At 30.9% G+C, this 14,855-nt stretch overlaps 1 protein-coding gene across 2 annotated transcripts; it reads left to right on the forward strand.

The window, feature by feature from the left end:
- Positions 1–2,922: 2,922 nt before the first annotated feature.
- LOC102601762 (uncharacterized) lies at positions 2,923–7,370 on the forward strand. 2 transcript variants are annotated; one of them, XR_001475031.1, is made up of 3 exons: positions 2,923–3,415; positions 3,507–3,661; positions 7,082–7,370. XR_001475031.1 is itself a non-coding variant. In XM_006359492.2 (2 exons), exons 1-2 carry the CDS (start codon positions 3,028–3,030, stop codon positions 3,566–3,568), a joined length of 450 nt encoding a protein of 149 aa, XP_006359554.1. In that variant the 5' UTR covers positions 2,924–3,027; the 3' UTR covers positions 3,569–3,898. The 2 variants fall into 2 exon arrangements, 1 of the variants encoding a protein (XP_006359554.1); XM_006359492.2 differs by lacking the exon at positions 7,082–7,370 and having other exon boundaries at positions 2,924–3,415; positions 3,507–3,898.
- The last annotated feature ends 7,485 nt before the right edge of the window (positions 7,371–14,855 follow it).

Genomic DNA, 14,855 nt, shown 5'->3' on the forward strand with positions numbered 1-14,855 from the left:
ATGCTCTATAGCTATAGGTCATAACATGTGCCTTGCAAATATTTTTTCGCCTTAGGCATAACATATTCCTTGGGTACAAGTTCAGTAGTATAAGTTTCTTAAGACATTAAGTTCTAAAATTGAACTTTATGCCTTATAAGACATAATTCTGAAACTGAACTTGTGCCCTGTAAGACATAACTCATGTCTTGGAACACAACTTTAATTTTAGAACTTTATGCCTTGAAATTTCATACATCGAACTTATGATATGCCTTAGACATAAATTCTGTAGTATGAATTTTTTAAGACATAAAGTTCTAAAACTAAACTTATGTCTTATAAGATACAAAAATTTAAAATTAAACTTATGTCTTGTAAAACATAACTTGTGTCTTTGAAATATAAATTCAGTTTATGATTATTATGTTTTAAGAAGTCATATACTGAACTTATACCTTTAGGGTATATGTTCAGTAATATGAACTTGTGTCTTATAATGCATAACCTGTTTCCAAACAATTTTCTTGGGGACACCAAACATAAAACATGCCTATCTATTTGAGTGGGCTGAAATACTTGGGGGAGGAAAATAACAAAATAAATATTCCATCCGTTTAACAATTCTTGTTCATTATTGACTTTGTACACTTTTTAATAAACTATAAAAAGAAATGTAATTTTACTATATCATTCTTTAAATATAATAAATACAATGTCTTAGAAAATGTAATAGAGAAATAATTAATTATAATTAACGACAAAGGTAAATTAGGAACTAAGTGTGAAATTATCCATTAATTTCATAAAGTGAACAAATATTGTAAGACATCCCAAAATAGTATAGTGAACCACTATTGTTCAACGGAAGAAGTGTAAGATTCATACCCTTCATCTCATAGAGAAATGCATCCAATAATTATTGCATCATCAGATACTTTGAATTTAGATGCACACATTTTTATTTAAATATATGTAAGTTCAGATTTAGCCCCTATCTATGCATCTGAAGATAATAGATAAATAATAACTACAGAATAGGAGTACAATGAAGTGGACCAATGTAACTTCTTATGTGAATATTAAAATTAAAAGTTGAGGTAAAATAATATAGTGGAGAAGGGGACCAATGTAACTTTTTATCTGAATATTAAAAAGTGAGGAAAAATTAGGATATAATTTATCTAAGAAAAAATGTATGTTATCAAGAAGTTAGTTCATTGAAAGTAGAAAATTACTTGCAAAGATATTCGAAAACTAATAAATTTCTTTTGAAGATATTCATATTGTTTATATAATTATAACCCTATAGCTTTAAATGTGTTATACATAACTTAACAAAATTCTGTATTTTGTTGGGTTAATTAATTTTTTCCCTAAATTAATTGTAAATGATGTCGATTATTATATTAATATAATAAGGCTATTTGATATATAAAGAAAAAAAATGGTAAATATATTTTTCAACTTTGTGATTTAGAATATATATATATATATGTGTGTGTGTGTTTAAAAAATGATGCATCTATAATTCTCTATGTCTAACAAATAATGTATATTTTGTTGATAAAATATCTATATTATCTTAAAAAGTATAAGAATAATATTTGAAATTATTTATTACATATTATTACCTTAATAACTTAGCTTATTAATATTATATTAAGGTTTTTAATCTTGTAGCCAACCGTTTGTTTTCTTATTATGGCAGTTGTAAATTGCCTTTATGGCATTAATCATCTACTATTGATTTGGGTGTTACAAAAGGTCCATTGGAATATTTGGTAATAATATATAGCCTTTATGGCAATTATTTGGTCTTAATGTGCATTATATGCACAGCTGATGGTATGCTTTTTACCATATACCTATATATCTATATATAGTACTTTTGTGTGTTAAAAGGAGGAGAACGAGATATTACATTAAAATAACTTTTTTTTCTTATTTATTTGTTGGGTTTTCTTAAGTAAAATATATTCTTTATTAGATTCTGGCTCCTAGTTTTAGTACTAGAAGAGCTTGTTGAATTCTGGGGAATACATCTTAACCGGTGAAATATTCTTAAGAACAGTGCCATAGGCACGCCTCAAGCTACGTGATTTTCAATAATTTTCCAACATATTTGTCCTCGTTAATATATATATATATATATATTTATTAAAAATAATTTTAACTCTAATTTTTAATTTCAAATTTGTCTTGTGTCCTTAAAAAATTACCTCACCATTTCATTTACCCCTCCAAATGTGAGCCAAAAGAAAAAAAGTAATTCCTCTCTGTCATAAAATGTCTGGATCGAATTTGAACTAAAAAGGATTCAAACTTTTTTTAATCGGGTTAAATCTGGATCAGGTATAGAGGGGTAACGAAGATGGATGAAGTAATTTTTTAAAACCGCGTGATATTTTAAAAAATTTAAAATTATTTTGGATTTTTAAAAAGAATTCAATCTATTTATTTACATTATTTGTCAGACAATAATGGTAAATATTAATCATTCATTGAGAATATATATTGTTATTTATTAGATGATGAAAATAGATATGCATAAATTTTTTAATTAAAAAGGAAAAAAGTCTGAAATATAAATAAATTTTAATCAAAATTGTTATAACAATTTCAAAATTTAGGCAGAATCTATTACATTTATATTATTTAATAGTCTATTTTAATATATACTATTAAATAATGCAAAATAATAGATCTAACTCAAAATTTGAGATTATTACGATAATTTTGATCAGATATATTTCAAATCATTTTCCCAATTAAAAACTAATAGTTATCCTTTCGAAAAGGGGAAAACAGAAGCAGTGTAACCTCTTTATCTTTTTATATTATAAACAGAACCGACTTTACCAGTAAAAAGCATGGGATGAAAGAATCAAGAAACTTTCACATGTATTTCCCTTATTGGGTACTCAAACACTGAGCACAAAATACGTGGAGGATTTTCCCATATAAAAATGACATATGTCCATCATTATCACCACTATTTCAATTATCACCATTTTTAACAAACTCTGAAAAAAAAAAGTGAGAAAAATGGAAGATGGTATGAGTGATATTGCAAATTTTGGATTCTCCAACGAATTGAAAGAAGAAAGTCAAGAAAATGTTGGAGAAATGAGTAAAGGTGACAAAGAAGGTGGGGTTATTAATAATTTAATTTCCAATTTGATGAGTCCAAGAGCAGGGGAACCTAAAAACAAAGAAAGAAATGAACTTTTTGAGGCTTATGATAAGGAGAAAAGTAGTGATGAGAGTAATGGAGGTGGAGGGATAATTAACAATTTGATCTCCAACATTTTTCATCCAACTGAAAATTCTGTGGAGAATCAAGAAGTACAAAAAGGTGAGATGAAGAAAACAGAGGAAGAAAGTGGGAGTGTTTTGGATAATATTATGTCTCACTTGCCAACCCCTCTTGCAGGTACTTCGATATCCTTATTTTAAATGTTTTTCAATTTTCTCATGTTTCGTAATCTTGAATTTTAAGTGTTTGTATATGTGATTTTGATCAGATGATGCAGTTCCAGCTACAGATGAGGCTTCAATCCTCATTCATTCCATTGTTCATGACTAATGTAGAAGATGATTAATCAAGTGGGGGTGTATGTGGATAGACCATAGTTAATTCACATTGTGTTCACTGCTGCCTGCTGGGCTTCTTAGACAGGTGTGTTTTGGTTTGAAGACAGGTTATGCGGTTTAGTTTTTTCTTATTGATTTGTTTGTATTAATTTGGATATTCGATTTTGATTACTCATGTGGAGCTGATTCAATCTGACCACATCACCTCGAATTCTAAGAAGAACAGTATATTTAATTTGTGGAATCAGAGTTCTGTTTCCTAATGAAATAGAATTGGCTTGGAGGAACTTTTTTGTTATAAAGATATAACATCTTTTTCGCTGATGTTAACAGATACACATTGTTGTTCCTATTACGAATATCTAAACGATATTATCAAGAGAAAGATTTTAATGTTCTATTGATATGAATACACTGTTACGCATCCAAAAATGTACTGAAAATTGTTTTCGGTGAATATAGTAATTCACTGCAATTAAAATTTAAACATTTTCAGCTATTATCTCTTTTAATATCTTCATATTGGTATCAAATTGATTCTTTCTCTTGAACATGATGAATTTTAATACAGCTATTACTTTACACTTGAACTGTATCAAATGAAACCAAATATATATACACATTAAAATTTCACTATTATAACAAAATATTTTTTCTTGTCTTAAGTAGGTAACTTGTAAGATTCCAAATATTGACATGCACAAGTTGAAAAATACTACATCAGAGATGAATTGATCTCCACATGTACTGAGATTATACTACATTTTGGTAGGATTTAGACCATGAATTCATGTGATCCTAGAGACCTAAATTAGGGATTTCAGACCTTAACCTAAAATTAATAAATTACTGATTTAACTAATTTAATATTTTCAAAACTCAATTTTGATTATTACATTCGACTGTATAAGATATATAAAGCAAAATCGACAAGTTGTGTACCTTGTATGTATTTGCAGCGGAAGTCATTGATTTTGCTACTTTAGCAGGATTGCTCCAAAGTCCCTCTTTGAATAACTGAAAAACAAAGTTTGATTCACAAACTAAATGTATATTTGTGTTTCACACCTTTGTTGATCTTCATACATAAAAAGTTTTAAGTTTTTTTCTGGTTTTTATTTTCTTTTTGTTGTTCACCACTACTAAAAACCGCTAAAAACGACAGAAATAAAAAGCAATGGACAGTGTCGCTAAAAAAATGACGCCATTTGCGACGCTGTCCGTCGTTTTGATTATTTATTTTTCAAAAAGCAACAGACAATGATTCTATGTTCGTCGCTTTTTTTTTGCTGGATTTTTGCGTCATATATATATATAATAATTATTTATTTAATATACATAGAGATGTCGTCCATCACTTTTTATTAGAAATACTTATTTTTTAATTAATAAATAGTCATGCCGTACATTGTTTTAAATTTATTTTAATTTATCAATATTTTTTACAATAGCGACGGACGATATGTCTTAGTCCGTCGTTATTTGGTCCTAATATTTTATAAGGTGTGGATATCTTTCGTGCATATCAACCTCAGCCTCTCAAGTGGACTCTTCAATCGATCGATTCTTCCACTGGACCTTCACACATGCAATCTCTTTTGATCTTAACTTACGAACCTGTTACATCCCGAAAATTTATAAGTTAAGACCCGAACTATTCTTCATTTATGTATAAGGGTGTGCCAAGTGATTCTTAATTGTTCTTAGGTGCTAAGGTCAATTCTTTAGTGTGAGAATGATTTTGGATATAAATTAAGGTCACTAGAATCTCCTAGCACAAAGTTGAGTTGAAAGCTTTCTTATCGATTGAGTTTCAATATAAGATTTTACTTGGGTCAATTTCAAACAAACATATCTCCCAGCTCATAAGGAATTAGGTGGCCCATGACCTATCAAATTAAAGCTCTACATGCTCTTTACAATGCCACCAACTTTGCCTCATTTCGAGTTCGGGGAAAAGTTATGCCTATTTTAGTAAAACCTTGTCAGACAGTCGATGTTCTACGACTGGACCTACGGACGGTGGAAATTTCCATGATTGGTAGACCATTTCGTGAAAGCTTTGCTGCACTTTTTTTTCAGCAACTTCCTGCACACGTTTTAGAGTTATTTTGGTCCTTTCTCAAGTTTTTAAACCCTATTCTAAGTCATTTTTGAGTGTTTTAACTGAATATATCATTCAACTGACTAGTTTTTCTCTCAAAATAATCAATTTAAACATTCAAGTATTTAGAAATTCTCTTAAAACTCACACAAGGTTCCTCTTCTCCAACAAGAACCCTAAAACCTTCAAGTAAAAAATTCAAGATACTAAGAGAATCCTTCCACCCAAGGTTTTCCCATGTTCTTCCACTCTAAGAACTTCATAAAGAGTTTCTTTATCAAGAGCAAGAACCTAGATCCCAAGATCAAAGGTTTCCTCCAAAAACCTAATGTTCTTCCTGAAGCTCAAGATAATCAGGTATGTAAGACTATCATAGTGATGGACTGAGTTCATCCGCACGCCCTACATCTACTTTCTATCAGTAAAGGATAATCTAGGATTACATCCTTAATTTTGAAAATTCTTGAGATAAGTTTCATTGTTGAGTTCTGAATTCTATCTCGATTATTGAGTTGGTATATATCTTGTATTGAGATTCTTGAGTTGATTGTTCATGTCCATTTTCAGCATGAGCCCTAGTATTTGAACATTTATTGAGTTATTATTGAGAATCTTTTTAACCAAACAATTGTCTTAAACTGATTTTCTGAGAAAGCTAAAAAGAGTTTTGAGATGAGTTTTATACATGATTTGAGCAAGAGCCTAAGAGAACTAAGTATTTCCAAATGTATCATTTTTACATTGAGAAAAGAGTTACATTGATTTCTAAATGAGTTGATGAGTTCAGAGATACTTTAGAGCAGTTACCTCTCTTGGATATTTTGAGCAATTACTTCAAATTGAGAAAGAGTATGTTTTATACATTTATGATTTGAGCATGAATATATATATATATATATATTTATTTATTTATTTATTTATTGGGAGTAATATTGAGCACGAACATGGGGTTAAGTTCAGACAACTCACAATCCTCATAAACCATGTAGCCAATCTGGGTAAAAGATCATACTTTTTAGATGACTCCTTATTGCTTTCGAGCAGAGTTTTAGTGGATCCACTTAGTTGAGGTATCCATTATCCCGACAAGGTATAGAAAGTTGTTGCAGCGTGGGTGAGACGATGTATCGTCACGTAGCTCATAGTGATGGTTGTCGGTTAGAGAATCTACCAAATAAGAGTAAAGAGTATTTTATTGTATTTTTATATACATCCTTGAGTTAAAATCTTTTATTTATGAAGCTTTAAATATTGGCATCTCTTCTTATTGTTTTGTATTGAGTTCAGTTGAGGTAAGTATTCTTTCTGCCTTATCAATTCAGTTCTTTATCTATTCAACTATATTACATACTCATACATTCAATGTACTAATGTCATTTGACCTGCATCTTTATGATGCAGATAGGTGTTGATCAGGATCATCAACAGGTGTTTCGTTGAGATCACTTTGCAATTTAGAGAGCTTGGGTGAGCCTCCTTGCATTCTAGAGGACTTCACATTTATTTTCTAGTCAGTGCTCTTGAGATGTTGTGGGTCTTGTATCGACATTCATCTTGAATAATAGAGGGTTCATAGATAGATAGAGTTAATGAGTCTCTCAGTATTTACTTTTCCTTGAGATGTTTTTGCAAACTATTTGTAACACCCCGAAATTTTTTTAAGCTAAGACTCGGACATTCTTCGTTGTGAGTAAGATTTTACGGAGGAATTTAAAATTTTCTTAAGTATTAAGATCACAAGATGTAGCATCTTGATTTTCAAAAAGAATATTCAAGTCATTCCTAAGTTCTTTTAAGTTTTGCATCAACTTCAAACGACCATAACTTTCAGCACATGATGAGTTAGGAGACCCATAAAATACCAAATGAAAGGTCTTGAAATCTTCTTTCCAATGCCACCAAGTTTGCTAATTTTTGAGCTCGTATGAGGGAGTTATTCCCGTTTGAAGTCAAGTTGTCCAATTAAGGAAAGTTACCCAAAAATATGAGAGGTATTTTGGTCTTTTCCTCACCTAATCAGATTTAAACGTTTTTAGTAAGGTTTTAGGAGTCTGAACTGATTAGAATCAGTTTCATTCATGCCCAAAGCGCTTAGGGTTTTAGAGAGAAGATTCAAGAGGAGAAAAAGTTTAAAGCTTCAAGCGTTCGTTCAAGAAATTCAAGATTTCGCCAAAAACCTAGTTCTTTGAGGTATGTAAGCTTCCATAGTATTGGGTTTGTTCATCCACACATCAATCATGAGTTTCTCTTGCGAATCTATCCATAAATATTGAGCAGTTAAATTTCTTGATGAGTTCTTGATAAGTGTTCTTGAAGTTTCCTTATCGATTAAGTTTTGATGTAAGATTCTACTTGGGTCAACTTCAAACAACCATATCTCTTACAATATAAAGAGTTACGAGGCCCATAACCTGTCAAATTAAAGGTATTTGAATCTACTTTCCAACGCCACCAATTTCGCATCAATCCAATTTCTGAGTAAAAAGTTATGACCATTTTAGTAACCGGATACAGTGCTATTACGAATTAGTCGATGGGAAAACATTAAAAAAGATCGTTTTTGTCTTTTTACCTCAAAGAAAACCCTAAATCAATTTCTTGACTAATAAAAGGCTCAAAACAATCAGATTTTCTATCTTTTAATCCATCATTCTTTCTCTCTCAAATCCTAGGGCAAAACCCTAAGGAAAAATCAAAGTAGAAGACTCCATTCAAGATTCTTTCAATCTTTTTCAAGATTCTTCTTCAAGGTAAGTCTTTCTCCAAGAATTCCATTCTTTTCAACTCAAATTCCTCCATACAATTATGAATCACTAATGAAAATCATAATTCTTGGCCATAGAGATTTCAAGAAACTAATTCAAGAATCTCAAGAAAGGTTTTCTTGATCGTTTACCTTCAAGCTAGGGTTTCAAGGCTTCTAATCAAGTTCTTCTTCGAGATTCTTCAAGAACCTTGTTATTCCAGGTATGTAAGGCTATTATAGTGTTGGACTAGTTCGTCCTCACTCCCTGGATCTTCTTTCAAATCAGTAGAAGAGTAATCTAGTAATTTTTCCTAGATTTGAGTATTCTCGAGATAAGTTGATTTTGAGTTCTTGAGTTCATGTTTATTTTAAAAATTCTACTCCTAATTCTTGAGTTTCTATATTGTTATTGAGATCCTTGAGTTGATTTGTTCATGTCTATATTTCAGCATGAACCCTATTTTGAGTTATAAATTTTGAAAAGTTTTTTTAATGCCAACACTTGAGTTCTTAAACTGAGTTTTGAGAAAGTAAAGATGAATGTTGACAAAAGTGTTTCCAAAACATGATTAGTATGACAATCGAGTAAGACATCAATGTTTAAGCAGTATGACATCTAGTTATGTCATCAATGTTTAAGCAATATGGTGTCTAGTTATGCCATAAATGTTTAAGCAGTATGGTAGCTAGATATACCATCAATGTTAATGCAGTATGACTTTCCGAGTCATCAATGATCATATTTTAATATGATTTTGAAATGTTTTTGAGAAAGAGTTTTCAAGTATGAGTATAAGGGGACTATGTATTCCCAGAAGCATCAATTTTTACATTGAAAAAAGAGAAACTAAGATTTCTAAATGAGTTATGAGTTCAAAAGTTATTTCAAGAATAGTTACCTCTTTTAAGAGGGTAGTTTGAACAATTATCTCAAACCAGAGGAAGAGTTATGTTTTTTTACAACATATGAGCATGAATATATATTATTGGGAGTAGTATTGAGCACCGATATGGGGGAGAGTTCAGACAACTCACAACCCCCATAAACCATGTATGCCAACATGGGTAAAGGGTCATACTTTTTAAATGATTTCTTATTACTTTTAAGCATAGCTTAATGGATCCACTTAGTAGTAGGTTCTATACCCTGACAAAGTATAGGACAGTCTGGCAGCGTGGGCTAGAGGATTTATCATCACATAGCTCATAGTGATGGTTGTCGGTTAGATATCCCAAATAGAGTTAAAGTGTATTTCTATATATCACTTATTATGTTGAGTTCGGAGATGAGAAAGTATTTTGTAAAGCTTTAAATGATTTTACTCCTTTATATCTTTACATTAATTTTGAGTTCATTGTTATCTATTGCAAGCCTTTCTTTCGGTTATTTGTTATTCAACTATATTACATCCTCGTACATTCAATGTACTGATGTCATTCGACATGCATCCTTTTATGATGCATATATATGTGTTCATGATTATCAACAGACGCTTCGTTGATATCACTCTACACTCCAGTTAGATTTGGTGAGCCTCTTTGTATTCCAGAGGACTTCACAATTACTTTCCAGTTATAGTTTTGAGGTGTTGTGGGTCTTGTCCCAACGTCCTTCCTTAATAGTAGAGGCTTCATAGATAGACAGTTTTGGAGAGTCTTTTAGTTACATATATTTTATTTAAAACTACTTATGTTTCATACTAAGTATATCCAGTTTAGTTTTGAGATTCAATAAACTTTTTTTAAATGTTTCTTTCAATTTGATGCTTATGTATGCTCAAGTTAGTTTTCCGCTAGTAGTCAGCCAGGATAAGGGTTCGCTTGGGGACCAACAATGGTTCTTGAGTACCGGCCACGTCCAGGATGTAAGCTCGGGTCGTGACACTATTATACTTATGTTATTGAGTATTTCGCCGACAGTTGAAGTTGAGTATTTACTTTGAGTTTAAATGTTCTAAATTGTGTTTAAAGCCAATTATTGCTTGAGTATGTCTTCCGCTAAGTAGCCAGTCAGGCTAATGGTACGCTTAGGGACCAACAATTATTCTCGAGTGTTGGCCATTTCAAGGTGTAGGCCCGGGGCGTGGCAGAACCTTCCTATCTAAAATAGCTGCAGACTCCTCTCATATGATAGATTCTCATCAAGTAGGACCGAATCACAACGAATAGTGTAGTTTCCATCACCATGATATTTCTTAAAAAAGGACATATGAAATATCGAGTGTACTCCGTACAATCTTGGAGGCAAAGCCAATTCATAGGTCACCTCTTATATACGCTTAAGAACTTCAAATGAATCAATATATCTTAGACTAAGCTTAACTCGTTTACGAAACCTCATCACACCCTTCATAGGGTGAAACCTTCAGCAACATTTGCTCTCCCTTCATATACTCCAAGTCTTTGACCTTACGATCTGCTTACTCTTTTTGCCTGCTCTGAGCTGCTAGAAGTTTCTCTTGAATGAATTTAACTTCTCTAACGATTCCCTCAAAAGATTTGTACCCCAAGGCCTCGCATCAAATGCATCAAACCAACCAATAAGAATCCTACATCTCCTCTCATATAATGCCTCAAATGAGGCCATATCAATACTCGAGTGGTAGCTATTATTGTACAAAAATTTTGCCAAGGGTAAGAACTAATCCCAATGACCATCAAAATCTATTACACATGCACGAAGATCCAATCTGAGGGTGAAATGCGGTACTAATCCTCCAACACTTGCATTGTCCGCCCAGACTGCCTTCACTCTGAGGGTGAAATGCGGTACTAAGATCCAATCTAGTACCTAACTCAGCCTGCAAGGTCCTCCAAAAGTTAGAAGTAAATTATATACCTCTATCTAATATGATGGAAATCAAAATACATAAAGTCATAACAAAAATCAACTATAACACTTAGCAGGTGGCAAGCAACAAACAAATAAACAAGTGGCAACAATACCGAATCAAGTACGTGATCAGTCAACAATATCAAGAATAAACATGAGGACTCAGGCCTCCACACCACGCTCTTTTGGGAATTGGGTTCTTTGAGATTGAGTACATTAAGTTATTTTAATATGTTTTCCTTTAATGTTACACCGGAACGTGACACCCGATCCAATAATATCGTGACTACTCGTGCACCCGATCCAAATATATCTTGGTTGCTCGTGGCATCCGATCCAATAATATAGTTAATTCATCATTTATTTCTCATCATTTTCCACTTCATTAACAATATTTCATCAAGCCTTCTTTAATTTGTTCAAGGCATCACTTTTATAGAGCAAGTTTGAGATTATGGATTCCGCAGTCTTGCGATTACAAACCAATCACAACAACGTGTATATCATCCAAACCACAACAGTTAAGTACATAGGAAATTTCATGACATAACTCAATGACTATCAATCACTATTAAGAGTCTCCCTATCATATAGAACAACCCATAACCTACCTCAATCGAAGAACTGAAGTCCAGCAAGCTAATTTCCCACTGCTTTTTCTTTCCTTAATGCCCTAAAATGTTTGTAATCTATCAAGTATACAATATTAGTAAGCAAACGAGTCCATAGACATCCATATTGCTATACATCTAGCGTAGATCTCAAAAATCATCAAGCACAAATCTATATTCAATTTTCTAATCTTGATGTCAATTAATATGCCAAGTCTCCTATTTCTTAATTTTTTGCCTGGAATTAAGTCTCAATTCTTTCAATTACCATAATTTTAATGAAATTCATATAATATAATACACCTATATTTAATTACGTATCTCAATATATCACAATTTACTTTATAATCTAATAATAAAAAAACTCCCTCTGTCCCAATTTATGTGGCACTTTTCATATTTTGAGATTCAAACAATTTAAGTTTGATAGAGAATTTGCGCATCGAATCTTCAATTTTTTGAAATAAAATTTATATATTTATAAACTAGGTAAAAATTAGTATAAGTCACAATAATTGACAATTCAAAATATTTAAAAGATACATGAAAAATTTACGATCAAAGTAAAACTTATTTGAATCTCGTACTCCGAAAAGTGCCGCATAAATTAAAACGGAGGAAGTAATACTAATTAAAATTGGAAGCCCACAGATTACGAACCAGTGGCGAAACCCATGTTTAGCTTTTAATAATTATACCATAACTAGCAAGCTAACCCATCCAATCGTATAAACCACATTGCATAGGTGATGGGATCATCTTTCCAACTTCCATCACTTTTCAAAGGATCAAATTATTGCATGTACTAGTTAGCACACATATATCATTAATTCACTAATCATTAGTAGTAAAAATTACAATTAGAATTTAAGAAAAAAAATTCACTCTCACATAATAGAAAGTACGCTAATGCCCTTACCCTCTAACTTTTGGGGTCTATATACACTTTAGACTAACGGAGAAACATGTGTCTCAATCTGAAAAATCTATTCAAAATTTATTTGATTTTTACCTATGATTAAAAAACCCATCCAAATAACTTGAAACCCACACTCTAAATATAATCCAAAAACACCCCAAAAATCTTCACTTTCATTACCCATTTAATTTCCTAAATAAGACCTTATATCAAATTTCAAGAGACATTTTAGTCCGAACAGAATCACACGGAATGGGCAAAAACAAAATTCGGTCTCAGCAACGGCAAAGGAGAAGAACCCCATTTGGGTATTGTAGGAAAACTCATTTCCTTGATTCAAAATGATTTGTTGATGTTATTGAGTGAAAAAATTGAGGTGTCTTGCTTCAACTGCCATGGAAATAAACCTTGGGAAAGATTAAAGTGTTCAAGTTGACTGAGATTTCTGACAAAGTTCAAATCTTCTCATCAATTTAGTCCTCAAACTGCTCACTTTATTTTTATTTTTTGGAGCATTTCGATTTTTGAATTTGTCTTCTCATTTAGTAATTGGTTTTCAGATCTGACCCGATGATAGAATGTTGTTGAGAGTTTTGATAAAGTTTTGATATTTTCATCAATTTGATCTTCAAAGTGTTCCATTACTTCTTTAAGCATATTAGGGCTTGTAATTTGTCGATTGAAGTATAGTGAATTCTTACCCTAAATTTGATTTTTCTTCCTTGGAATTTGAAAGTTTATTGATGTTAATTTTGTTTCCGGTTTGATTCTTTGATATGCTTCAGTGTATTGCTTTTCATTTGAGATTATGATGTGGCCTGTGGTATCAAAATTTGAATTCTTTTAGGAATGAAACTTATTTTTATTTTTGAAATGGGCATATGAAGATTTTGGGTTATAATTTCGGTTGGATCTTAGTTATTTGGGTGGATTTTTACTTGTTTTTTTTTTAAAATTATGGGTAAAAATAAATAAATTTCGGATAGGTCTTTAAGATTGAGACATGTGTCCCTCCGTTAGTCTAAAGGATATATACACCCCAAAAATTAGACGGTAAGGGCATCAGTGTCCTAAAAGTATAACGGAGGGTATTCAGATACCATTTATGATAGTTCAAAGTTAAATTTATCTTTTTTCCCAAAAATTAATACTAGTTGAAGAAGCTTCACAACTACTCCTTGTAGTTGTCGTCCGGGTAAGTATTTTCGCTCCCTTTGTTTTCTTTTAAATAACTAGGGAAAATAAAATTATGATTTAATAGATAAATCAATGTTAAATTTCATTGATTTATTTTAATAAAGTGAAAATTTCATAAATGACATATATTAGACTAATATTTTCAAGTTATAGCAGTAGAATTAAATTTCAAGTTGTAACAATAAAAAAATTCAGGTTGTAACAGTTTCTTAAAAAAAAAAGCTTTTTTTAAATAATTGTAAAAATTTGTTTTGAAATAAATAAAAAGATAAAAAAATAAAATAATTCGTTTATGAAAAAAAAAGGTAAAAAAACTGAAATAAGTGTGTTAATTAAATTTGAATTGATTGAAGATAATTACTAATTAGCATAAATTAAGGAAATTCAAACTAATTAAGAATATTTAGTTTCCTTATTTCACTCTAATTTGTTAAAATTAATTAAAAATGGATTAATTACTTGAGTGGATTTCTTTTAAAAAATAATTACTTATTTTAAACATACTCTTTAATTATTACCATTTATAACAGCTTCTTTAATTTCTCTCTTTTCTCTGTCTCGCTCTTTCTCCCTTCCTTTTTTTTCTTTCTTTCTTTCTGTTATTCATTCTCCCTTCCTTTCTTTTTTGTTGCTCTTTCTCCCTTTCTTACTATTGTTCTTTTTCCTTTTTTTTCGTAGTGTAGTCAATGATTTTAGACTGAATAAAACTTGTATCAATAATTAATTAGACAAGTAATTTAATCGTAACAAATAAAGAGACATAAGAAACTGCAAAATGAATTAAACTTGAATTAAAAATGTATTACAAACATATTAAAGTTGAATTATTATAAGAGAATCAAACATGAATGCAAAATGTAGCAAACAAA

The sequence above is a fragment of the Solanum tuberosum genome, unplaced genomic scaffold, assembly GCF_000226075.1.
Source record: "Solanum tuberosum cultivar DM 1-3 516 R44 unplaced genomic scaffold, SolTub_3.0 scf00293, whole genome shotgun sequence".
Lineage (NCBI taxonomy): Eukaryota > Viridiplantae > Streptophyta > Magnoliopsida > Solanales > Solanaceae > Solanum > Solanum tuberosum.

Bases quoted from the DNA above. Each gene is read 5' to 3' on its own strand.
- LOC102601762 (XM_006359492.2), top strand. From the start codon at position 3,028: ATGGAAGATGGTATGAGTGATATTGCAAATTTTGGATTCTCCAACGAA. The intron at 3,416-3,506 runs GTACTTCGATAT...GATTTTGATCAG, and splicing joins CTTGCCAACCCCTCTTGCAG to ATGATGCAGTTCCAGCTACA.